Source organism: Balaenoptera ricei, chromosome 6 (genome assembly GCF_028023285.1).
Source record: "Balaenoptera ricei isolate mBalRic1 chromosome 6, mBalRic1.hap2, whole genome shotgun sequence".
NCBI lineage: Eukaryota > Metazoa > Chordata > Mammalia > Artiodactyla > Balaenopteridae > Balaenoptera > Balaenoptera ricei.
This window is the reverse complement of record NC_082644.1, coordinates 120,510,076-120,533,917: the sequence shown is the minus strand read 5'-3', so window position 1 is coordinate 120,533,917 and position 23,842 is coordinate 120,510,076. Positions and strand designations below refer to the sequence as shown.

The following is a 23,842-nucleotide window of genomic DNA, read 5'->3' as shown; positions in this document are numbered from 1 at the left end:
CTGGCCTTGGGACCCTCTGCGCCTCCACTTTCCTTATCTGTGAACCTCAGAATAGCTCACCGCCACGTTTGGGGTTTAAGGAGACCGTGTTTATAATCCTCCCTCAGGCCAGGAGGACTCAGAAAGGCACACATTAGGGGCTCAGGAAGGGCAGCTGCAGTGGGTTTTATAACAGGGACAAATGGAAATAGTTTGACAGGACCGGGAAACACCTGTGGGAGACCAGCAGCCAGATTCACATCCCTTAAAAAGGGCCCCATAAGCCGCTGCTGCACAATCCACACCGGCTCCCCCTCCCCCTCCCCCCGCCAAACCGGAAAAAGACTCTAAAGCCTTTGAAAAAGATCCCCTGGCTTTTGGGGCCTCTGATTTCCATCTTGCCTGTCACAGGAGCTGTTTCTTTTCTCGCTGCTGGGACCCTCTCTAAGCAGGGGGAGTTCACCCGGGCCGAGGCGGGGAGGGGCGCTTGCAGGCCCTTCGCAGACCGGAACAGGCGGGGCCTGGCTTTGGAAGTGGGAGCCGCGTTCCGCGGATGCCTGCCGGGCGCTCCGCCCACCCTGGCTCCGGGCCAGACCGGTGCCCGCAGCGCCCAGCTCCACCTGGAGAGGGCCCACCCGGAGGCACCCGGGCCTGGAGCCAGGCGGAGGCTCGCGGCAGAGGGGTTTCGTGGTGGGGACTTTCCAACAAGTGAGGGTAGGTTTAAATCCAACTGGAAGTGAAATCGAACATTCCAGGATCCATTCATCTGGAGGGTCTATCCCCTACTGTGTCCCCTCCTAGCAGGCATCTCAGCCCAGACGGGCCACCCCTGCTCCTATGGGCCCACAGGAGTGATGGAAGTGGAGGTGGCTTCAGGTGACTGTCCCCGCTTCCCTGAGACGGAGGGGCTGCCGGGGATGAGAGCTTTCAGTTCTGAAACAGGACAGCGCCAGGCGAACTGGATGGTCAGTCTCCCTGGGGAGAGCAACCTACAGGGCTGACCTCAGGGAGGGTGGCACCAGGAGGGGAGGCCATGCAGGGGTGCTTCCTAGCCAGTGGGAGGGGGAAGGGAGACAAGGAAGGATACGTGGGGCTGGGGGCCACACTGGGCAAAGGCCATGGAAGGAGGGAAGCTGACATCAGGAGAAATCTTGTCAATGTCAAAAGCTGGTATTCTTGCTGTCTAATCTGCTCTTTCTGTACCCAGGAAAGTGAGGCCAGGGGAGGAAGAGAAGGAGGGTGGCAGTTAGGACTAGAAGTGGCTTTCGGGGCACCAGGGTTGAGAGCTGAGGGCCGCTGGGCCCCAGGGGTCGAGGGGCAACTGCCTGTCCTGATGGACTGCGGGGAGGTGTGGGGAAAGGGAGAGCAGAGATCAGGGAGGGAAAAGGGGGACAGAGTCTCCCAAACCAGCTGCCCTGGCGTAGTTACCAGGGGAAAAGGAGTTTTAACACAAAACCCTACTGACCTTGGCTGGCAGGAGCCTTGGGGTCTCTGGGCAGCGTCAGCAGCTCCCTGAAATGTGGCCCAGCAGAGGTGGCCCGTCCAGTCAGGAAATCTGGTGAGCAGTGCCTGGAGGCCCTGGGTCCTGGGCGTCTTCCATGACCCTCCCTCGTCAACTGCCATGGAATCCAAAGCTCTGGGCCTGGCCATTAAAGGGCCAGTGTTGCCCACCCAGCGTCCTGCCCGCTGTGGGGAGCGTCACAGCCTTCCTGCCACGTCTGCCGCATCATCTGTTCCTCTGTCACCTCCCGGCAAGCCCTGATCGAGTTCTGTCCCTGATGAAATATTTATCACTAGGTGACAAAATATGGTTTTTCAAAAGCTTCAAGTCCTATAAGAAGGTGATGTTCTCCATTTCAGCTCTGCCACTTCCATAGACCCTTGCTGACTGCTCCCGTTGACATAGGTTGCTCCTTTGCTGTTCATACCTCCGTCCATCCACCCACCCACCATCCACCATGCAGGCATCTATCCATCCGTCCATGTATCCATCCACCCACCATCCATCCATCCACCCGTCCATCCGATAAGCACCACTGAGTGTGTATCGTGTAGTCTGGTGGTTGCAAATGCAGCCTCTGCCTTGCCAGCCCTGAATTCCATGGTTGTGGCTACTGCCTATGGGTCCTTGGGAAGCTTCTCAACCTCTCTTATTCTCAACCTCAGTTTCCTCATTGTGAAAAGGAAAAAAGGCACTTACTTCACAGGTGCAGGTGCAGGCAGGTAACATATGTAACAAACTTACTAAAGAATAAAGCACGCAGGTGCTACTCCTCTCATCCTGGGCCACCTGCCCAGAGTGCTGTGATGAGGACCCCGATGCAGCTCAGCCAGGAGACACTGAACAAGGAATTACGATGAAAGAAGAGTGTTTCTGCTGGGGAGGAGGTGGGAGCCGTGAAAATGTAGCCAGGAAGACTCACCAGGTTTGGGGCTCGGGGGAGGAAGCCCAAGTAGATGGACGTTGGCTGTCGGTGGGAAGGGTGCCCTGAGGAGCAGGAGAGCCTGGTGGAGGGAGCTGGGTGAGTCGGGAGAGTGCCCAGACATGATCGGGTTGTCTGGTTGATGGGACAGCCTGGAGATATGTTGTATTTATAAAAATCGTTCACGGAAACAGGTTCATTTGCCAATTAGCTCCCACTGGCCAAAGCACAGTTATAAATGTTCTAAAAAAACAAATCTCCAAAATGTTTTCTCCTTCTCTAGTTTTTATTCTCCCTTCCATTTCCACTTGTGATTTTTCTGAGCCTGACCGCATTTGGGGAGGGTTATAAAAGGATTTAAAACTTAAGACAATAAACAAATCACCTGCTTTTGTTAAATTGCTTTACTTGCTATGTTATTTGGTTGCAGGATTTTAGCTATGACCGCAAAAACACTCAACAGATTTAGAAGATTTTCTCATTTTAACTGGAAGGCTCTATCTCCTGGGGGTGGGGTGGGGGAGGAAGGCAAGACCAATTTACCTGGGAGCCTGGTTTGAGTTGAGTCCCAGGGTCAGGAAGTACTTCCGATTTGGGGCTGGGATCTGGGGTGCACAGTTTGGGGGTGGCACTAGGCTACAGGGGGAGGCCAGTCTGGTAAACCCCGCCAGCAGAGACTGGGTTTGGACCCGAGGGCAATGGGAAGCCGGCTCTGAGTCGTAAACTGGGGAGTGACAGATCAGACCTGGGGTTTTATAAGTTCTTCTGACAGTGCTTTGGAGAGGTTTGGAAGAGGCAAGCTGGGAGGTGGGACTGGGGTAGGAATGGAGGGAGGGAAGAGGATGGCTATAAGAGCTGTCTGAGAGGTGAGGGAGGGGTCTAAGTAATGGGCTCTGTTTCTGGCCAAGGCAGCCAGGTGGATGCAGATGCCCTTCTTCATCCGGAACTGATTTTGTTACCTTTGGTAGTCAAGGCCTCATGCTCCAGGGCACCTGGCCCAAGATGACTAGGGCTCCAGGGCACAGAGATCCACATCCGGCCAGGCGGGGCCAGACTGGGACTTTGCTTCCCTCCTTCTTGGGAGGGGCACTCCAGCCGGCATGTCGATCGTGGCTCCTGTATCTATGACAACCACACAACTCATTTTCCCTGGGCATTTCCATTTAAAATGCTCTGTCCTTTTGTTTGCACGGGTTCCTGTGTCATATTTGGTGTTCCCATTTTTGGTTGGGAAATAAGAGACTGCATGTTATTCTACCCACGGGCCTGAATGGGGCTGCGGAGAACATCCACGACTCTAAGACCTATGTGGGTAGCAGAAGTAGGGCAGTGGGGTGAGAATGCGCAGGCTTTGGGGCCAGAACGCCGGCTCCGGGTTCTCCTTGTGCCCCTGAGCCCTCCTCTCCGGGCCTCCCCTTCCCCGCTTGTAACTGGAGGTGATAATACCTGTCTGGGCCATCACCCTGCAGACAGCAGAGCAGCCCACACGCAGTGACTGTTCGCATCTCCGCGCTGGGGGCTCAGGAGGGAGCAGGTGCGCCCCGCGGGCTCTCCGCACGGAGGGATCGGGAAGACCCGGATAACCCGGCCGCCGGCCTTGCGGGAGAGCTGGTGGGCGCAGTGCGGGGGACGCAGCTCCCAGAGCCCGGCTTCTGAACCTTCTGGAGCTCAGGTTCTTCGCTTCAAACTTGGAAGGTAAGGGCCCCTGTACGGGGGTGTCCCGAGATTGATGGAGACTCCACGCAGAGACACCGCCGGGGCCGGTCGGACGCTCTGGACGCGGTAGCCGCCGCTCCCCAGCGGGCGCGAGGACGGACGGACGCGACCGCACAGGTGCCCCAGCCCAGGAGAAACGTTAGGGCCCCGACTCCGCCCCGCGAATCTCGGGGGCGGGGTGCTCTCTCCTCCCTGGGCGCTGCTGCAGGGCGAGCTCAGGATGTGAACAATCGAGGGGCACATGAGCATTTCCTGTAGGTATCTTCTTCCTAATAAAGTTTTCAGAAAGTGCAGGAGAAGGGCCGGAACCGGCCACCTTTTGGGTTAACCCCTGTAAGCAGGAGGCACGGGCGGCACACTGTCCCTTTAAGGCGTTGAGCCAGGCCGAGGCCTTCTGCTCCTCTCCGCTCCCCGTAGCTGCCCTCCGAGAGGCCGGCTTTGTGCGTTTGCCCCGCCCCGGCAGCCCCCGCCCCGCGCGCACGCGCATGCGCACTGTTGCTCCCCGCACCGCCTAGTTGAGCTCGGCCCGGCTCCCGCCCAGGCGGCTACCGACGCGAAGCCTTGAGCGCCCGCCCCCGTCCCCCAGCCGCCCGGCAGGTAAGTGGGGACCGCCCGGCCGGTAGGCACGCCCCGGGGGCGCGGGACCGGGGCCGACGCTGGCGCCCCCCGCGCCGCCCGCCGCCGCACGTGTTCCGGCGGGCCCGGCCCGGCGCCGGTTCAGCCCCGCCGGGCCTCCCGGCGCAGAAGCCCCGCGCCCGCCGCCTCGCCTCCGGGCGCCCGCTCTGCGCCCCTCCTCCCCGCCAACCGCCCGGGCCCCGGCGGCCCCCTCCCCTGACCCGAACCCGCCCCAAACGGACCCGCACGGACCGCCGAGCCCCGGGGACCCCCGGCTTCTCCCACTCCCAGCGGTCAGGTGACAAGCCCCCGGCCCCGGGACTGCGATTTCCTCCTGCAGCCGGCGTGCGTCCCCCCTTTGCCTCCAGAGAAAGACCCCTGAGCCACTGAGACATCCAGTGCCTGGATGTGGCGCGCTGTCTGCTCTTCTCTGCTGCAGAGGCGCCCTCACCCTAACCTGCTGCTCACCCCCAGCCGGGGGCAGCCAGGCCCCATCTCCCCCCGCGCGAGCCCGGGGCCCCAGGGGTGCGGGGCTGCCGGCATGAAGGGAGAGACCACCACGCTCTTGCTGTGGAGTCCCAGACCCCTTCCAGTCCGGCCTGCGAGAGCCATTTTGGGGGATGTGGAAGATGCTCCCTGGTAGCCCTCTCACCCCGTTTCTACCCGCCCAGGTCCGCTGTCGACACTGCCTCTGAGGTTGGCTCGGCCCCGTAGGAGGCGGAGAGGTAAGCCAGAACGCCCGCGTGTCTGAGAACCCAGGTGGGGTGCGGAGAGCCGGGTTCCCTCGTTCTCAGTGGGCCTCGTTACCGCCCGTCTTCCCACATCCAGGGGCCCAGTCTCTGGGGTGGAGTCTAGTAATTTGCATTTTACCAGCTGTCCGGGAGAGCACTCCGAAGAAGTTCGGACGCTCAGCCTTGGGTGGTGTGGCTCCCCTAGGTGCCAAGAGGGAGCAGGTAGCAAGCGATCTGGAGGCCGGCTCCAAACCTTGAGCCGAGAAGTTGTGATTTCTAAAAGTTTGCTGAATTTTTGTGTTGATGTTTTGTGCGTTAATGTTTTGCTGGCCGAAGTGTTGGGCAGGGGTTGAGCTGGGAGGGGTTGGGCACCGTTTCTGTAAGACCACCTATCGTATGTATCCCCTGCTCCTCACCTGAGGGCAGCAAGTTTGCGGGAGTCACACCACACCTCCTGGTGGGTCTTGATTTTTACTCTAGAAGGAGCTGCTCAGGCCTCTGGGCTGCCCTTTCCACCCCAGATGGAGCCTCTTCAGTTCCCACTGGTGTTTAGGTTGGACGGGCCCCGGGCTTCCCTCCTCTCAGCCCTAGTTGTGGTCTGCCTTTCTCAGATGCTAGGTTCTGTGAAACACACCATCCAGCTCTCGTCCTTGGCTCCTTTCCCCCCACTTGTCCAGCCCACCCAGGGGAAGGCAGCACTTGGGTTAATTGGCACGGCCTGCTTGCGCTAAAGATAATCACCAGGTAGGCAACGTTTCCTGAGCACCAGCTTTGTGCTAGCACTTTGCCCCCCGGCAGCTTTATTGACCTGCCCCTCCCCTCCCCCACCCTACTGCTTGGGCTTTGCGTGCTGCCGGATCCATTCCTGGGCCGGGATCCTTGCTGCAGGTGACCGGCTGTGGCCTCACGGGTGCTCTGCGCAGCTGTGTTGCATTGTGATTTCGCTCCCCTCCTCTTGGATGAAGACTTCGGGATGTGCTCTTTTTGATGGCTTCCGTTCCGCCTTGGTGTGACAAGGAGCTTGTGCAAGCTTCCAGTTTTAAGCTCCGAGCTAGAATTAACAAGGTGTGAATGCGCTGGATTAACAGTGGTGCCAGCTTCCGGGAGTTGGCTGGCCAGTGATGCTTGCAGGATGTCTTGGTGGCTCTCTTCTGGAAAGGCGCCTTCCCTTGTTTCAGGGTCACCTGGTGTGCTTCTGTGCCACGTGTCCAAGTCACGGAGTCTATTCCTGTGATAGAGGAAACCAGTTTCTTACCATGCAGCATTTGAGGGGTTCCCGTTTTCATGCCGAAACCTAATTGAGCTGCAGTCTCTTTCCCTCCTCTGCAGTGAGTTTGCTTGCAGAGTGTCCTTGCGTACTTCAGGTTGCTTCTAGGAAGGCTAGCGCTGGCGACTCCAGCAGGCAGGGCTGGCTCCAGTCTGTGCTTTCCGGCTGTGTCTTGTCGTTGCTTCACCAGGGACGGAGAGCCTCTCGGCTGTTAGCGTTTTGGAAGCAGCCTTGTGTCTGCAGCCTACACGTGGTGACCTTGGAGTCCCCGGGAGGTGTGGACCACTGGGGCCTGCTCTTGTGTTTTCAAATGTGGTTGGTAGCACTTTTTTTTTTTTTTTAATTAATTAATTAATTTATTTATTTTTGGCTGTGTTGGGTCTTTGTTGCTATGCATAGGCTTTCTCTAGTTGTGGCGAGCGGGGGCTACTCTTCGTTGCAGTGCGCGGGTTTCTCATTGTCGTGGCTTCTCTTGTTGCGGAGCACAGGCTCTAAGCGTGCAGGCTTCAGTAGCTGTGGCACGTGGGCTCAGTAGTTGTGGCTCGCGGGCTCTAGAGCTCAGGCTCAGTAGTTGTGGAGCACGAGCTTAGTCGCTCCGCGGCATGTGGGATCTTCCCGGACCAGGACCAGTGCTCGAACCTGTGTCCCCCGCATTGACAGGCGGATTCTTAACCACTTTGCCACCAGGGAAGCCCTGGTAGCACTTTTGCATCACTTGGGATGCATTTAAGGATTTGGATGAGTTCCCAAACTTCTACACCCTGTAGCTCAGTCTCCTGTAATTTGGCGTGTTTGTTTCCTGACAAGAAGTCTTTGGTTGATTTGGTTTTTTTTTTTTAAATGCATCAGGGGCTCTTTGAAGAGAATTAGTTTTGTCTGCCTGGGCTGTGCTGCATTTCAGATGTGCGGGTGACAAAATAGGAAGCAGCCCTGAAGGTGGGTCTTGGATCTGATGACAGAAGGGACGAGAGCAGCACAGAACCTGCAAAGGACTAGCGAGGAGTTACGTGCAGAGGACTAGCGAGGAGTGACGTGCAAAGGACTAGCGAGGAGTGACGTGCAGAGGACTAGCGAGGAGTTACGTGCAGAGGACGCTTAGTTTGGAACGGCACCTGCTACAGGGCTCACTGAGGTGGTCAGATTTTTTAAATTCTTTTTCCTAGAAATTAATTTTTGAAGTGTGGCTTGTCTGTTGTCCTCGGCCCCCCACTGTAGGTTTGGATTAGCAGGCAGCCCTTGCCACTGTGCGTCCTCCAGTCGGAGCTGTGAACTCTCCACCCGCGTCGCCCTGCCTGGTGGGCTGCAGAGCCATGGCAACCGAGGAGAAGAAGCCCGAGGCCGAGGCCGCCCGAGCACAGCCCACCCCATCGTCATCGGCCACGCAGAGCAAGGCGCGTCCCTGAGGGCTCCTGGGGAACCGCCAGGGCACGAAGGCTGGGAGACCCTCGGAAATATTTCATGCCCGGAACTCTGTTCCCCTCCCCGCCCCCCCCACTTAAATATTGCCAGTTTTTACTCCAAACCACATTCCCAACCAGTGCTGATAGTGGGCCGTGTCGGGGATTCCCAACCTGTCACCTGGGGAGGGGGCTTCACCAGCAGTACACATCCTTGGTCTTGATCGTAAGAGTCTGTGTGGGACCCGGGAAACGCCTCTTGTTCAGCACCTCGCCCCTGGCCGCACAGTTCCCTGCGGAGGGCGGTGTGCAAACCCGTCCTGTAGACCGCAGGCGGCGGGCGGGCCCCTCACCAAGGGCGCAGGCCTTCAGGTGTGCGTCGGGGAGCCTGACCTCGGGTGGGTTGGCTGCCGAAGCAGGGCTGGGGCTGCCGGGGCTTCCAGCTGCACCGGCAGGGGACTGCCTGGAGGGCAGCCTGGGTGACGGGGGCTTCAGGAGAGGCAGGGCTTGTGAGGGGACACGCGGAGCCCGGGTTTAGGCGGGTGCACCCCGCTGGACGAGAGCTCTGGGAAGCGCCGTCACAGGGTAGGTGTGAGCGTGAAATTCGGCCTGGGCGCCAGCTGCACACTGGCCATCAGTGGGTTTGGACAGTGGTGGTTACTTTTCGCTGACTAGTACTCTCTCTTTAACAGCCCACACCTGTTAAACCAAACTACGCTCTGAAGTTCACCCTGGCCGGCCACACGAAAGCTGTGTCCTCCGTGAAGTTCAGCCCGAACGGGGAGTGGCTGGCGAGTTCGTGTAGGTGCCCCTGGGGCCTCCCTGCGTGTCCCCTCGATGTGCCCATGCCGGCTGTGACTCTGGAGGGACGGGCCCGGGCCAGCGGGGCGGCCGGGGGGTGGGTGCCGAGGACCGCGGCTCCCTGGGGGAGGCCTGTGCTGTGGGCAGCCCAGATTTTGGCCCCTGGGTGACTGGAGAGCTCGGTTGCTTTTCATTCCTTTCTTTCAGCTGCAGATAAACTCATTAAGATTTGGGGAGCATACGATGGGAAATTTGAGAAAACCATCTCCGGTCACAAGCTGGTAGGTCTCAACCCTGGGCCGAAGTTGCTGCTGGATGTGGGTTGGGGCCCATCTCCCAGGCGTGTCAGGTTAAGATTGAACCTCCCTGCCCCCAGTTTTTGGGGTGGTTACCTGCCTCTTGGTTTTTTAAAAAATTAATTAATTAATTTTTGGCTGCATTGGGTTTTCACTGCTGTGTGCGGGCTTTCTCTAGTTGCGGCGAGCGGGGGCTACTCTTTGTTGCAGTGCGCGGGCTTATTGCAGTGGCTTCTCTTGTTACGGAGCAGGGGCTCTAGGCGCGCGTGCTTCAGTAGTTGTGGCACACGGGCTCAGTAGTTGTGGCTCACGGGCTCAGCTGCTCCACGGCACGTGGGATCTTCCCGGACCAGGGTTCGAACCCGTGTCCCCTGCATTGGCAGGCGGATTCTCAACCACTGCACCATCAGGGAGGTCTGCCTCTTGTTTTTCAAGCATATAGTTTTGACTTCCCCAGATGAGTTTCTGCCCAACTGTGAGGCCTGGCAGAGCCACGGAGAACAGGCTTCGGGGCCCGGACTGCGGGTTCAGTCCTTATGGTCAGCACGAATAGAGGGAGTGACTTGCTTAGTTATGTTCAGTTGGACGTTGAGGATTTGACTTTTGCTGGCTAATCCCATTTTGCCGAGATAGTGACTGTGTGTTTCCTCCCCCAGGGAATATCTGATGTGGCCTGGTCCTCAGATTCTAACCTCCTTGTTTCTGCCTCAGATGACAAAACCCTGAAGATATGGGACGTGAGCTCGGTAAGCTGCACGGGCCCCCCCTTGGGAAGCGTGTGTGTTTGGGGAAGGGGCTTGGGGTGGGACTGCATTTGGGGAGCAGCTGTGCTTGTCGTCAGAGGGGCTTTACAGCTGTGGCGGGTCAGGTGCTGGTGGGTTTAGCCTGACGGCCGATATTTGAAGAAATAACCACTGGGAATGAATTAGTCTCACAATACTTCCTCTCAGGGAAAGTGTCTGAAAACCCTGAAGGGACACAGCAATTACGTCTTTTGCTGTAACTTCAACCCCCAGTCCAACCTCATCGTCTCGGGCTCTGTGAGTTTGGGGCCTCCCCAGGGGCGGGGGTGAGCGGGGGGCTGTCCTGGGCTGCTCTGGGGGCTCGGGGGCCAGGGAGTCTGTCCCCTCCGTCCCCCTGGCGAACCACTGCCACCTGCCCCTCTGTCTCCAGTTTGACGAAAGCGTGAGGATATGGGACGTGAAGACGGGGAAGTGCCTCAAGACCTTGCCCGCGCACTCGGACCCCGTCTCAGCCGTGAGTCCCCCCCGCCCAGCCAGTGGGCGGCACTCGCCCGACAGCAGGGCCGCGAGCGGAGACGGGGCTCCGGGTCCCGTGCCTGTGGGAGGCGGGGCGGGGCTCCGGGCCCCGTGCCCCGTGCCCGTGGGAGGCGGGGCGGGGAGGCGTCCCGCACGGAGGCTAACGGAACAGGCGGGAGCGCGGGGCAGCGCGGGTGTTGCGTGGAGCCACCTTTGGGCGGGCGGGTGGGCGGAGGGCCCCGGGGTCCGGCGGCCCAGCCGTGGGTGAGGCGCTGGGAAGGTGGGGCCCCGCGCGCGGGCCGAGGCTGCCGCCAGTGTACAGGATGAACAGGCAGGGGTTAAACTACACGCGTGTCATAAACGGCTCCATTTACAAACGGCCAAAGTATTTCTTTGTCAGCAAAGAGCCCGAAGTGGTTTCTTAGCCAAGTTTGCATTTTGAAAAGTGGAAGGGATCACATACAAACAGCTTGTTCGCTGTTACCGAGCAGATGGTCCTCAGGTTCTAGAATTGTGGAGGTGAGTGACTTTAAGTGACTTCAGCCTTGGAAGGCCTTTGTCCAGCGGAGGCCGCGGGCAGAGCCCTGACCCCTGTGGGACGCGTACCGTGTGCGGGTCGAAGCTGCCTGGTGCGGTGCTGGCCCTGGGTCACAGCCGGTGCCTGCGGCTGTGGGGCAGGCGCCCCTGCGGTCTGGGTTCTGGGCCCTCCTGAGCCTGTGCCGTCGCTCCTCTGTCCTCCGCGCTGGGGGCCCGGTCTGAGCCGAGCTGGCTTCCAGACAGGCCGCAAATGGGCACGTGTGAAGTAACCAGGAAACAGTCGGAGTGAGGGCCATGAGTTGAAAGTGTTCTGTCTGTGTTGCAGTGGTCAGGGGTGGGGCTCTGATCGCAGACGATGGTGGGATTTTTAAAGTCTTTGCTTCTTACAAAAGTAACGTGTGCTTATTTTTAAAAAGGCAAAAGGCAACGTAGCGCGTAGCAAATCAGAGTCTCCTGAGCTCCCATCCTCAGAGACAACTGCGCGCAGCTGGCAGCTACCGTCTGGGTGTTTTGGGTTTTTAAGTATGTGTTTTCCAGCCCACCCCCTCTTGTTGGATGGCGGTGGTGCTACAGGACAGCGGCGTCCCGCTCCAGCTCGCCCACCGCGGAAAGGTCTCGGGCACCTTCCGGCTCTGTGCCTGCAGGTGGTCGACACTCTCTGTCGTCCCCCCATGGACGCTGGCTTGTGACGTGCACTTTATGGAGAGAAGGGCAGGGCACGTCTGTTGAACAGCCTTGCACGCTTGTGCCACAGCATCTGCGGGCAGGTGTCGCGGGAGCTCCGGGTCTGCGAGCGGTCAGCCTTCGCGAGGCCAGTCCTGGGTCAGAGCCCTCGGGGTGCGTGGGCTTCCTGCGGTCTTCTGCCCCCTTGAGTCCAGCTGCTGTCCCCCTGCCTGCCTGGACTCCCCCGTGTCAGTGCTTTCCTGAAGCCCCTGCTGTCCCCTTCAGCCATCCCGCCCCCTCTCCGCAGCCGCTGGCCTGTGCGTTTGCCTCACTTGCCCACTCTCTCCCTCCTCGGTGCGTCTGCAGGTGTCACCTCCAGAGAGCTCAGAGCGGCTGTCCGCCTGAGTCGAGACTTGGCGTCCCCCCTGGGGTCTGTCTCGCCCCTCCATTCCTTCTGGGTAGCGCTGACTTTCTGGCCGTCTTGCCCCTCACACCCGCGCGCTGGTCTGCCAGCGTGTGCCGGCGGTGCTGTCCGGACGCGGCTGGAACAGAGCGGAGCGCGGCCCTGGTGGTGCAGGCTTTGGGGCCCCGTGTCAGCTCGTCATCACCCAGCGAAGGGGCTTCGATCAGATAATAGTTTGCAGGTTCAGAGGGATGAGTGTGATGAGATCCGCTGCTGTGAGTTTTAGAGAACACGGCTTTGGGAGGCTGACGAGCACGTAGCTCAGGTTGAGCGGGGGGGCGGGGGGGCTCCGTCAGCACCGCCGGGGGAGCAGGACGAGGACAGGGACGGCGGCTCTTCCCGGGCCACGCCACCCACGCGGCGGCCGCCAGCCACACGCGGTAGCACCGCAGGCTGAGACATGCAGGAGGGGGCAACACGTAGGCTTCCAGCTTCTGAAGATTCAGTGCGACGGAAAGAAAAAGTGTCTCGTTTATAACTTTTAGCGTTGGTTACGTGTTGAAATAGTATTTCAGGTGTATATTGGGTTAAGTAAAACCTGTCAGGTTTGTTTCACCTGTTACTTCCCTGCCGCAGTGGCTAAGAAGTTTAAATGGCACACGTGGCTCCATCACGGGCCCCTCGACAGTCTGGACAGTGGTTCTCCAAGCGTGGTCCTCCAAGCGTGGTCCCCGGACCAGCCTCTGCTGGGAGTGTGCAAGACGTGCAGATTCTCGGGGCCCAGCGCTGGCCTTTGACAAGCCCTCCAGGTGCTTCTGGTGCACGTGGGTTTGTCCCCTGGGGATGCTGCTGGCATCTCGTGAGTCAAGGGCGGGGAGCTGCTGCACGGGGCAGCCCTTAGCAGAGGAGCGTGTGAACCGTGTGTCAGTGGTGTGAGGACCGGACGCTGGTCTGAACCGTGGCGGCAGGCGGGCGGCCCCAGCCCCGTCCCCGAGAGGTTGACCCGGGCGCGACCCCCCCCATGGGACAGGCATCACACAACACTAGCAGGAAAGAGGGCGTTCCAGCGGGGGTGTGTGTTGTAAAAAGGCTTTTCCCGCCCAGGACTCAAATGAAAACGAGGGGAATTTATGATGAACTCTCACTTCTGACGTTGCGATTCCGTCTGTGTACGCTGAGATTCAGTTGGACAAAAGAAAGAGGACAAACCCAAAGGCAGACCACTTATGAGGAAGGGACTGGTCAGGTTGCCATTTCTTTATCAGAAGGTGTATCTCGCCTGTCTCTGTAGTGGGCAGAGTTAGGCATTCAGATAAAATAACTGGTGTGGAAATATCGCAGGTCGGCTTCTGGGCCCGGCACCTGATCTGGACATCGCACCTCTTCCCAGGCACAGAGTTTGGAGCAGCCTGGATCTCGTTCCTGCCCCGTCTGCAAAGCTCGAGTGTCCCAGGGGTTGGTGTCCGGGCCCTCGGAGCAGTAGCCTGGCCGTCTTCTGATTCTGGGGTGCTCAGCAGGCAGGGTTACGTGGGCGGGAAAGCTCCGGAGTTTCTGAATAAGTGGGCGTCCTTCTCCTGACTTTTCTGCCTTGTTCGATGGAAGTCGGGGAAGCCCTGGTCCTGCTGCCCCCACGGCCGTGCGGGTCCACAGACACGCTCTGGGCAGCGGGGCCTCTCCACGGAGCCAGCGGGTCTGGGTTGGTCGAGTTTGTTACTCTTCAGTGGTGCGTCTTGTAGTAAGTGATTTAAATACTCAAGACCTGTTTCAGGGTTAGTTTTCTTTTTATGGTTCAGTCTTCCGTCATGAAATAAACTGACGGTTGCTTGAGCCATCAGGTAAAAATGACCGTTTTATCCACGTTGCTTGTGGTCTACGTTAGAATCCTTGGGAAATAGAATTTAAAGCTCGCTCAGAATGCAGCAGGGTATGTGTCCCTTTGTTGCGGGTCGGTGAACAGAAGGCCGTCCAGGTGAGGTGCAGTCTGTGTTGATGCTCTGAAAGTAAGTTTCTTTTCCCCCCTCCCGCTCCTTCATCCTCAGGTTCATTTTAATCGTGATGGATCCTTGATAGTTTCAAGTAGCTACGATGGTCTCTGGTAAGTGAAAGAGCTTTACTTCCTTGAGTCAGCAAGCGTTTAACGGCCTCCCCTTGCACCGTTGTGCCTCTGGGCGTCCGGTGGAAGCCTCTGCCTCGAGGGGCTTGGGTAGGCGGGGTGGCGGTGAGCGTGGCCGGGAGAGTGGGCTCCTGTCAGCAGGAGGCCCCAGCCAGAGACGTGGGGAGGCGCTGCTGTCCTGGACGTGGCTCCCCGTGGACCCTGAAGGGTGCGCGTCCCAAGCTCGTGGCGCTGGTGGGGAGGTGGAAGAAAGGTGTGCTGACGTGAACATCCGAGAGTGTCCCGTCGGGGCCGTCAGGGTCCTGAGCAGGTGGATGCAAACAGGTCCCATCACGGAGGGTGAGGAGGAAGGGCGGTGGGGGCACCGTCTCCTGCAGAACATCCGGTCTAAGCGGATCACGCTCCTGGCCTTGGCGCTGATGGTGTAAGTGCCTTCTGGACTCTTTAAGACACACGAGGGAAGATGAGGAAATAAACGTTTTAAATTTAACTCGGCACATGTGGGTATAAAGCATTAGGAGGTATCTGGGCTTGGAGGGCTGCGCGTCCCACTCACCTGGTTACCGGGGAGGGGAACCTGGGGAGGGACGGGGCGGCAGCAGCCACCGGCCGGACCGATGGCCCGAGAAGGACTTCCCAGCTACGCGGGAGGAAGACAGTGCGGCTAGAAATTTTTCTACGTTTAGCGAAAATAAAATAGAGAAACTCGAGTAACATAAGTGATACGCGTAAAAATACCATGGAAGAAACGGAGCTCAGGGTACTTACCGGGTGCTACCGTGGCGGGGCTGGCTGAACACCCTCAAGAAAGGCTGTCAGGTTTGGGTTAAAAGCCCTTCTGACTCTTGTTGTTTTCAAGAAACACACCTAAGACAAAGTGATGAGTCAAGGCTCGGAAAAGAAGGGTGGGCAAGTGGGGTCGGGCAGATGTGAAGCAGAGACAGAGTATCAGCCAGGGAGACGGTGACGGAAATGAACCAGGTAGAGCTGACGGGAAGGCTGAGAAAGCTCAGGCACCAGGCCCCACGGCAGCCCAAAGCCGCCTTGGAGAAACTAGAAACGCAGGGAGCTGAAATGTTTGTGAGTGAGCTCAACATGCTGCTTTGACTCTGACAGCAGGGGGCTTGGGACTTAGCAGGGCTGAACGATGCCACAGGCTGTGTATTTGCTACCTGTGAGGAGTCAAGCGTGTCCTGTAAACAGAAATGCTAGTTTTCTTAAGCGTGTGGCACATTCTCAGAATTGCTTGTGGACTGCCTCTAAAAGCTTTCTAAAGAAATTAGGGGGAAAAAAAAGCATGCCAAAAAAAGTAAGAGGAGAGGAAAGTTGTAAAGTTAAAAGGTGGAGAAAGGGGAAAAGGACAGGAAAATTTAAATAAGCTGTATTCTTAATAAGGCCAATAAAGTGGTTAGCCTTTATAAGCCTAAGTAAGGAAAAAGAGCAAAAAAGTGCAAGACAGAGTTAGAGAGGGGATGGGGATTCCCTGGCGGTCCAGTGGGTAGGACTCTGTGCTTCCACTGCCGTGGCCCGGGTTCAATCCCTGGTTGGGAAGCTGATATCCAAGGCGCGAGGCGTGGCCAAAAAATAAAAAATATAAAGGGGGTGGAAAAGAGCCGTTTCGGGGGATGAGGGACGAGCAGGAGCATGCCTCGCCCACCTCCGAGCAGGATGTTGAGACGGTGATTAATTCATCTTCCTAAATTGAGGAAGGGGGTCACCACGGCAGAGACTGGGAAAAGTGATTAAAGGTCTGAAGACTGTATGGGCCCTATGATTTCACACTGGAATTGAGTTAAGTAACAGAAACTTCTAAGGCTGTTGGAACTGGACCACAGGACAAGATGGGGAGCCCCCTGGTTCATTTCTGGGTCCAGCATGACCTACCTCCCCTAGCTTGATTGCTAGTCCAAAAAAGAAAACCACGGAGGACACTTCACTAGTGAATCTTGAGGTCACAATCCCCAGGAAAATGTTACAGACTGAGTCCACGGTGTGTGGAAAAATAGTATGTCGTGACCAAGTGGGTTTTTGAGTCATGAGATGATTGTAGTAATGTACCAACCAATAGGAAACTGATAATCTAATAATTATACCAAGAAATTGGAGGCAAAGAGCCATATAATTTCTGACCGGAATAAGTCAGGTAGGCACCTGATAAAATCCAGCAGCCATTCCTAATAAAAACTCTAGCAAAATAGGCCAATATCACAGACTGTTTAACAGAAACTTAATAATCACATTTATAGTAAGTGGTAACGTGCTAAATCCATTTCTACTGAAATCGGGCAAAAGTCATGCTCATCTCCTTCAGCATTTGGTGCTATTTGGAATTTCTAGCTAACGTGATAAGATAAAGTAATTGTGTCAAAACTGGATGGAGACTTATCTCTTTGTAGGTGGTACATTTGTATGTTTTTTAAAACTTAAAAACCACGTATTTGTACTTTACAAATAGGGACTCATTTAAGCCTCGTAACCGTCCTGTGACTCGGGTACTGGATGGTCGCCATCCCCGATCCTCGGTTGGGAAGCTGAGGCAGGGATAAGCCCCTGCCCGCCATCCCCCGGCTGGTCAGTGACAGAGCCAGGGTCCGGAGCACACCTCGGGCTCTGGAACCCAGGCTCTGAGTCACCAGGCCTGCTAGTTACAAAACACGGACAAGCGTTTGGTGAGGTCACTGTCTGCAAATTGACAGTTTTTCGCTACCCTGGGAGCTGCCAGTTAGTGGATGAGAACAAGTTCCCCCGTAAGAGTCACAAAAGCATTGGGGCACTTAGGATGTGATTAACAAGAGAGCAGGGCCTGTGTGCAGGAAATGGTAAAATGTAACCAGAGGGACGCAAAGCAAAGAGGGGGGGACGGGGGACCAGGCACGTCCTCATTCTGGCGGTGGGGAACGCCCGTCTCCTGGGCTGATATGCTGTAAGCGGTTCGATTTAGAACCCCTCCAACTAGATAAAATGAATTTAAAATTCTTAGAGAAGCGTAAACTGAGTTCTCTGCCAGTAGAATTAAGAAAACGAACAGGGAGGTGGGGAGTGCTGTTTCTGGGTGTTAAAACCCGAGACACTGTTACTGCGGCCCTCAGGGCGGGATTGGCTCAGAAGGGCTGCAGGTGGGACAGAGTGAACGCTTGGGCGATAACCCTTGCATTCCCATTACCTGTAAAACCCGCGTGCCCTCGACCCAACGCCCACCCCTATCGCTGGGCATCTGTGCTCCGGAAGCGTCCGCACGAGTACACCGCCATGGTTCCCAGAACAGGGTGTTGTGTTGGCAGAAATCACAGAGACACTGAGATTGCAGTGACGGGATACCTGGCGTGTCCCGTTGGGGAATAGTGGCTCTTTGAGTGGGTTCGCTTGCTCCTGAACTAGAGGACGTCCAGAAAAGTGCCTACGATATCCTGTTTTTATAAAAAACACTCTGCCCCAGGGACCGTGTGCTTGGTGTGTTTTCGCGTGGAGAGCCCTGCAGGGACACAGGTCGGGCTGTTGGCCTCGCGGCCGTGGGTGTGCGGAGAGGGCCAGTTTCCCTCCTGGGCTGTCCCACCTGTCGCGCTGGGCACGCTGCTTGTGGTGGAGGCAGCAAGAGCGCACGCGTGCAGTCTGCACGTGCTGCGCCCATTCTGGTCCCTAGGACTCAAGGGAGTGGTTGTGAACCATGACTGGAAAAACGAGATAGGACTGGCTGTGGATTGGTCCTGAAACGTCTGCATCTGCATTGAGAGCCGTGGAATGTAGGAAGCCGCTTGTAGTCACCTGCTGTGCTCATTGCTTTGCAGTCGGATCTGGGACACCGCCTCGGGCCAGTGCCTGAAGACACTGATCGGTGAGTACTGCCGGCTCTTGCTTGCAGGGGGGCCGTGCCCCAAGGGACAGTCTGCCGGGTTGGCCGTGGCAGCGTCTCCCACGCTTCCTACCCTCCGTCTGTGGTTCTCTGGAGCCTCCCTTTCTCCCTGCCGGACCTGCTTCCTCTGGGAGGGCTCCTCCTCTCCTGACCGGCTCCGGCTCCCACCCGCTCCTTCCTGATGGGCTCTGCCTTCTGGCCCTGCGTGGCGCTGCCTGGCGGTGTCCTCGGAAGGACCCGCGAGACCCTCGGACTCTGCAGACCCTCGTCTTCCCCCCCGGCCTTGGGGACCCTCCGCTTGGGTCATTCCTTGAGCAGATGGGGTCGAGCCCCTGCCCTCAGTGAGCCCTGTCTGCTGGGGGTGCAGAGGTGGGCGGGGAGGATGCGGGCAAGGGGCCCCGAGGTCTCTGCACACGGGGCTGGGCTGTGCCCTGGGGAGGAGGGGAGGGCGTCACGGAGTGGAAGGACAGCGTGGTCCGGGCGACAGCTGGTGCTGCCGGGCGTGGGGGGTGTGTGGCCAGAGGGTGGCCTCGGGCCTGGGAAGGCGACGGGGAGGGATGGAGCCCTGGAGGGGTCGGGTCACTGACTCCGCGGGAAGGTCTTTGCAGTGTCGCAAAGACCTGTTGAGCAGGCAGGGCCGCCAGGGCGGGGCGCCTGCCTGAGCCTCCTGCCCCCGGCTGTCCTGGGAACACGCGTGGCTGTGAGAGTGCGCTGGGACCAGCGTGACAGGACACCGCGGGCTGCGCGGCTTCAGTAGCAGAGACCCGTCCCCACTCCCTGGAGGCCGGACGTCCAAGGTCAGGGCTGGGCCGGGCCGGCTTCTCCCGAGGCCGCTCCTTGGCCTTCTCAGCGTGTGCTCGCGTGGTCGTCCGCTGCGTGGGCTCCTGCTGTCCCCACCTCCTGCTCTGACAGGGACGCCCCCCCGCCCCCCGCCTTATTTTAACTTAACCCGCCTCCAGGGCGCTGTCTCCGAGGTGCGGGCTAGGGCTTCAGCAGGAGAACCGGGGAGGGACACAGCGGCCTCTGTGGTTTTCTTGCTCTGCGAGGGGGGGCCACCCTTCTGACGCGCGTCCTTCCCCCGACCGCGGCATCACCCCGTGTCTGTCGCGCTGTCTTCCCCCCCGAGGCCTGGGCGGCCACCTCCGCCCGGCGGGAAGTGTCCTCGTGCCCAGACGGCCGAGCGCGGGCAGTCCCTGCAGCCGCCCCGCCGCTGGGCGGGAAGCCGAGGCCAGAGAGGTTGACGGCCAGCAGCAGCGAGCGGTCTGGGGCCGGGACGGGAGGGGTGGTGGGGAGCGGAGTCCCGTCCCGCTTCTAACCTCGGGTCTGGGGCGTTAGAACCTCGGGCCATTGGCGGGCCAGCCCCGCGGTGCTTCGCCGTCGGAGCCCGGTTAGACCTCTGGGCACTGCCTCCCGTCGTCCGAGCTGGGGGGGCGGCCTTCCGTGTGGCCCGGTGGCCGGCTGGCCCTCGCCTGCTTCTCGTGGGCATTCTCAGTGTCTGGGACCAGTCGGAGGGAGCAGAGGCCCCCGGTGCGCGGGCGGCAGGCCTGGGCCTCCCGAGGTGGTGATGCGCGTGCCGCTCCCCGCCTGGTGCTCGGGGCGCGTGGCCACGCCGGCCCCCACCAGGGCGCGCGCTCCCGTGCCAGCGGCTGAGGGGGTGCCGGGGCCTCTGGCCCGCCTTCCCAGGGCCACCCGGGCGTGCGCTCTGACCCCGAGTGTCGGGAGCAAGGGCGCGCTGTGACGTCGCCAGGGTGCTTTCCAGGGAGAAATGACACGCCTTCCGCTATAACCACGCAACCGGAGCGCCCACCCGAGCCACTGCGTTCTCGGGGGGATAGTTTCTCGGTTTAGCTGGGTGTTTGCAAACTCCCTCCCGTGAGGAAGGCGATCCCGAGGCCGACTGGCTGCAGGGCCTTCGCTCCTGAAGTCCTCGTGTCACGGGGTCACTGGGAGAACCGGCTCTCACGCTGGCACGAGCAGTGGGTGAGGGAGGTGGCCGGCCCTGGGGGACGCCCGCGAGGGGCGGTGTCGGCGCAGGTGGCGGTGAGGGAGCCCCCCTTCCCGGCAGAGCCAGTGCCCCGCTGGCAGCCGTCTCTGTGCTCCGTGCAGACGATGACAACCCTCCCGTGTCGTTTGTGAAGTTTTCTCCGAACGGCAAGTACATCCTGGCCGCGACCTTGGACAAGTGAGTGCTTCCATCCATCCCCGCGTGGCGTGCGGCCAGGCCCGTCGCCCCCCAGGGCCGGACTCCCAGCGTGAAAGGGCTCCGGACGTGGGTGCCACGCTGGGAGGGCCCGTCTGTGCGGGGGCTGGATCTCAGGTTGTTGGCTCCGTGGTCACTGTGGCCCGTCCTGTCGGGTGGTGGCAGGCACGGTGGCCTCGAGGTGCTCCCCGTTCTGCCCGGGCACCCTGCTCCTCCCCCGACAAGCTTCCGGGCAGATGTCACCGGCCATCGGCCGCCCTCCTGGGAGGTGGCTGGCGCTCGGCCTCCTGTGCACCGTGGGCTGCCCTCAGGTGGGCTTGCAGGGTCGGCCCCCATGGGAGGAGGAAGGACTGCCCTGGACGGGGCTTCTCCTGTCCCTTTCTGGCAGCAGCGAGGACCCCTTACCGGCTTAGGGACACTGAGTAGCTTCCTTTAGAAAAGTGTCCTTGACCCACAAATGCCTGGAGGTCCCACACTCTGCTCGGGTGTCCTCACGGTCCCTGGAGGCCGTGCGGGGCACCTGCACCCGGAGGGGGTGGGGCGGCCGCGGGGGAGCGCACTGACCCGCCCCCTCTGCCTTGCAGCACGCTGAAGCTCTGGGACTACAGCAAAGGCAAGGTGAGCGGCGGGCGTGGGCTCGCAGAGGGGTCGTGCGGGGTCCTGGGCTGTGGCCAGAGGGGCCCAGAAAGCGACTCTGTCGCGTTGGTTTGGTGCACGTTGCCTGACGACTCGGGTTAAAGCTTGCCTGGGCGGGTTGTGCGGTGGGGGTCACGGTGCTCTTCAGAGCCGTCCAGTCGGCTGTGAGGTGCCTGGACGGGGGCGTCACCTGGGATGCAGGGTGGTCGTGACTGAGCAGACGTCCCCTGGCCGTTTCAGTGCCTGAAGACGTACACGGGCCACAAGAATGAGAAGTACTGCATATTTGCTAATTTCTCCGTCACTGGAGGGAAGGTAAGGCGTCTCCCAGCTCAGGAGCTGCTCCCGGCCCCTTCTTGAGACGGGCCTTGTACTCTCAGCTACAAAACAAATAGGAATTTCCTGTTTTTTAACCAAAATGAAGTCACGCCACACAAAGTGCTGGTGACTCTCAATTGTTTGGGGATGTCCTGTCCCGCCTGCTTGGGGCCCCCAGGCTCCGTTGTCACGCTGAGGCCTCCTGGGAGTCGGTCCCCGGTGGGTTCTGGTTCCTTGCGGGTGGCCCTCGCCCAACCCCTAGGCTCAGACTAAGGAGCTGATGGTGACCAGCAGCTGAGCCGCGACTGACGGCAAACGTCCAACATGGCGATGGAGTTGAGAAAACAGCTTCTGTCCCAGAGCGCCTCGAGGCGCGTGGCGGGCCGTGCATCAGCCTCTGGACGGGAGGAGGGCAGGGGCTCAGGGCCCACACGGGGGCGGGTGTGCCGTGGGGTGCAGGGTACTGTCCGTCCACATGTGCGCCCTGACCCCGCTTTCTCCCCCCTCGTCTGCGACCAGTGGATTGTGTCGGGCTCGGAGGACAACCTGGTCTACATCTGGAACCTGCAGACCAAGGAGATTGTACAGAAGCTTCAGGGCCACACAGGTGAGCTCGGCGTCTGTGCCGCTGCCCTCCTGCGCCTGGTGCCCCGGGAAACCTGACCCAGCGCGTGTGGGCACCTTGGGCCGCCTGCTCCGCCGCCTCTCCTCGCCCGCGGGTGACTGGGGGACGCTGCCCGTTGTGGGGCTGCTTTCGGGGGGGTGGTCTGGTCCTGGCTCCCGCAGGCTGAGGCCACATCCCGAGGCCACAGCCTTTAACCTCTTCCTCCTGTTGGCTGGGCTGCCCGGCCCCAAAGTCCACGCGGGCGCTGTGGCCTGTCCCGCGTGGAGATGGTGCAGGGAGCGGGGACGCCCGCCGTCCACTCGGCTGCTCTGGCTCCTCTCCGGGGCTCTGCCCTCCAGGCTGCTGCTCTTCCCCCGTGCTCAGCGGAGAGTGGTGTTGAGCCCTTTGAGAATCAGATCAGAGTGACGCCCTCTTCCGTAAGAAGGCAGCTCCGCCCGGGAGCAGGGCCTGACCCTGGAGGCCGGCACCGGCCTTCGGCCTCCATCGTCGGCCTGTTGCTTCTGCTTCTCTGCTGTGCGGGCAGGACGCTCAGAGGCTCATTTGAAGCCACTCAGGCCAGAGGGAAAATTCTGGGGTTCATTTTATTTAAAAGCTACAAACGCATTAACCGGACCGACCCCAAGTGGCAGCTCGCGGCATCTGCCGTCCCCGCCCTGGTGGACTCGCAGAGTTGGCCCCTCGGGGCGCCCTGGGGCCCAGCGCTGGTGCAGGGGGGCAGCCCCGGGCTCTGGTCCAGGTGCAGAGGGCGCAGTGCTGACACCGTGAGACCCACAGCGGCCCCCCAGCTGTGCCCCCGGCCCATGCGGCGCCCCAGCCTCCGGGCTGGGTTCTGGGCTGGGTGCCCCTGCTGTCTTCCGCTCGGGCCCTGGGCTCTGTGTGCCGAGTGCACCGCGGGCGGGGCCCTGTGGGGAGGGGCCAGGTCCAAGGAAGGCACTGTTGTCGGCTGTCCGTTTCCAGATGTCGTCATCTCGACGGCCTGTCACCCGACCGAGAACATCATCGCTTCGGCCGCCCTGGAGAACGACAAGACCATCAAGCTCTGGAAGAGTGACTGCTAGGCCCGCCGTGCGGAGGGAGTGTCGGGAAGCCCACCCGGACTGGCGAGAGCGCGGCTCTCGGAGGGGCTCCCGTGGTGCAGGCCCGGGGACCGGAGGGGCCTGGGCCTGAGCCGCCTCTGAAGACGACTTGGCTGGGGCGTGTCTCCCACTGGAGGGTTCTAGAAGTTGCTGGTGAAGTTTCTCGCCAATTCCTCTCTCACCGTTGGGGAAGAGTTCCTAGTTTGTATTGTGTTCAAAGAGAGTCAACAGAAATTTTTAATTTTTTATTACAAAAAGGTGAAGTTCAATTTACCACGAGTTGTGTGTTTTTCCAGTAACTGTTCTGTACCGTTTATGCGATTTTATTACCCAGTGCCAGCGCTGTGACCCGTCGCTGCCACGGCTTCTGGCCGCCAGCCTGGCCCGCCCGAACTCGGGGGTTGCCCCTGTCCGTGCTCATCAGATGCTCTGGCGACACCGTCCTGCCTGTAGCAGTGGCCACGTGTCCTGAGTCTTTCTGGGAAGCGCAGAGCGGTGTGCACTGATGTCCGGGTAAAAGCCTTCTGTGTTTTGGGGTCGTTGCCCCGTGCTGTTGGCGTGGCGACCACACTCAGGGCTTCCGTTTGTCCCACGGGTGGTCACACGACAGGCAGCGCCTTGGGCTGTAATGAAGGTAGGGTCGTGTGCGCGTGCGGCAGCCGAGTTCTCACGCAAAGCTTTCCTCCGTGTGGCTCTTCTAGGAAAAGCCTCACAGTTGGCAGGAGGTTGAAAGGATTTTTCTCACGAGACAGGTCCCCCGAGTGATGTGCCCACTCTTTCCTCGTCCACGCGGGGTCCGGGGCCGCAGAGGGCGAGTCAGCCGTCCCCGCAGGCTAATGGCGTGTCGACGTGGGGCCGCGGGAAGGAGGTGGGGGCCCTAGTTGGGACGGCGCCGGGGAGCCCGTGATGTCGTCCTGTGGACCGTGGCGGACGCTGG

General features: G+C 59.8%; 1 protein-coding gene and 1 long non-coding RNA gene across 5 annotated transcripts; one reads left to right on the top strand and one right to left on the bottom strand.

Moving 5' to 3' along the window:
* Positions 1-2,788: 2,788 nt before the first annotated feature.
* Positions 2,789-4,428, bottom strand: LOC132368015 (uncharacterized). The gene is made up of 2 exons (XR_009503912.1): positions 3,849-4,428; positions 2,789-3,524 (listed from the first exon to the last, which is right to left on the bottom strand). It is a non-coding gene; the product is annotated as an uncharacterized LOC132368015 (long non-coding RNA).
* Positions 4,429-4,590: 162 nt separating this feature from the next.
* Positions 4,591-23,178, top strand: WDR5 (WD repeat domain 5). 4 transcript variants are annotated; one of them, XM_059925968.1, is made up of 16 exons: positions 4,591-4,715; positions 5,405-5,458; positions 6,142-6,208; positions 7,947-8,122; positions 8,821-8,929; positions 9,137-9,210; positions 9,882-9,971; positions 10,176-10,265; positions 10,399-10,482; positions 14,127-14,182; positions 17,986-18,032; positions 20,157-20,232; positions 20,835-20,868; positions 21,127-21,201; positions 21,724-21,811; positions 22,787-23,178. In XM_059925968.1, the coding sequence occupies exons 4-16, from the start codon at positions 8,042-8,044 to the stop codon at positions 22,885-22,887; spliced, it is 1,005 nt and encodes a 334-aa protein (XP_059781951.1). In that variant the 5' UTR covers positions 4,591-4,715; positions 5,405-5,458; positions 6,142-6,208; positions 7,947-8,041; the 3' UTR covers positions 22,888-23,178. The 4 variants fall into 4 exon arrangements, with proteins under 4 accessions (XP_059781951.1, XP_059781949.1, XP_059781948.1 ...); XM_059925966.1 differs by having other exon boundaries at positions 6,076-6,208; XM_059925965.1 differs by lacking the exon at positions 6,142-6,208.
* The last annotated feature ends 664 nt before the right edge of the window (positions 23,179-23,842 follow it).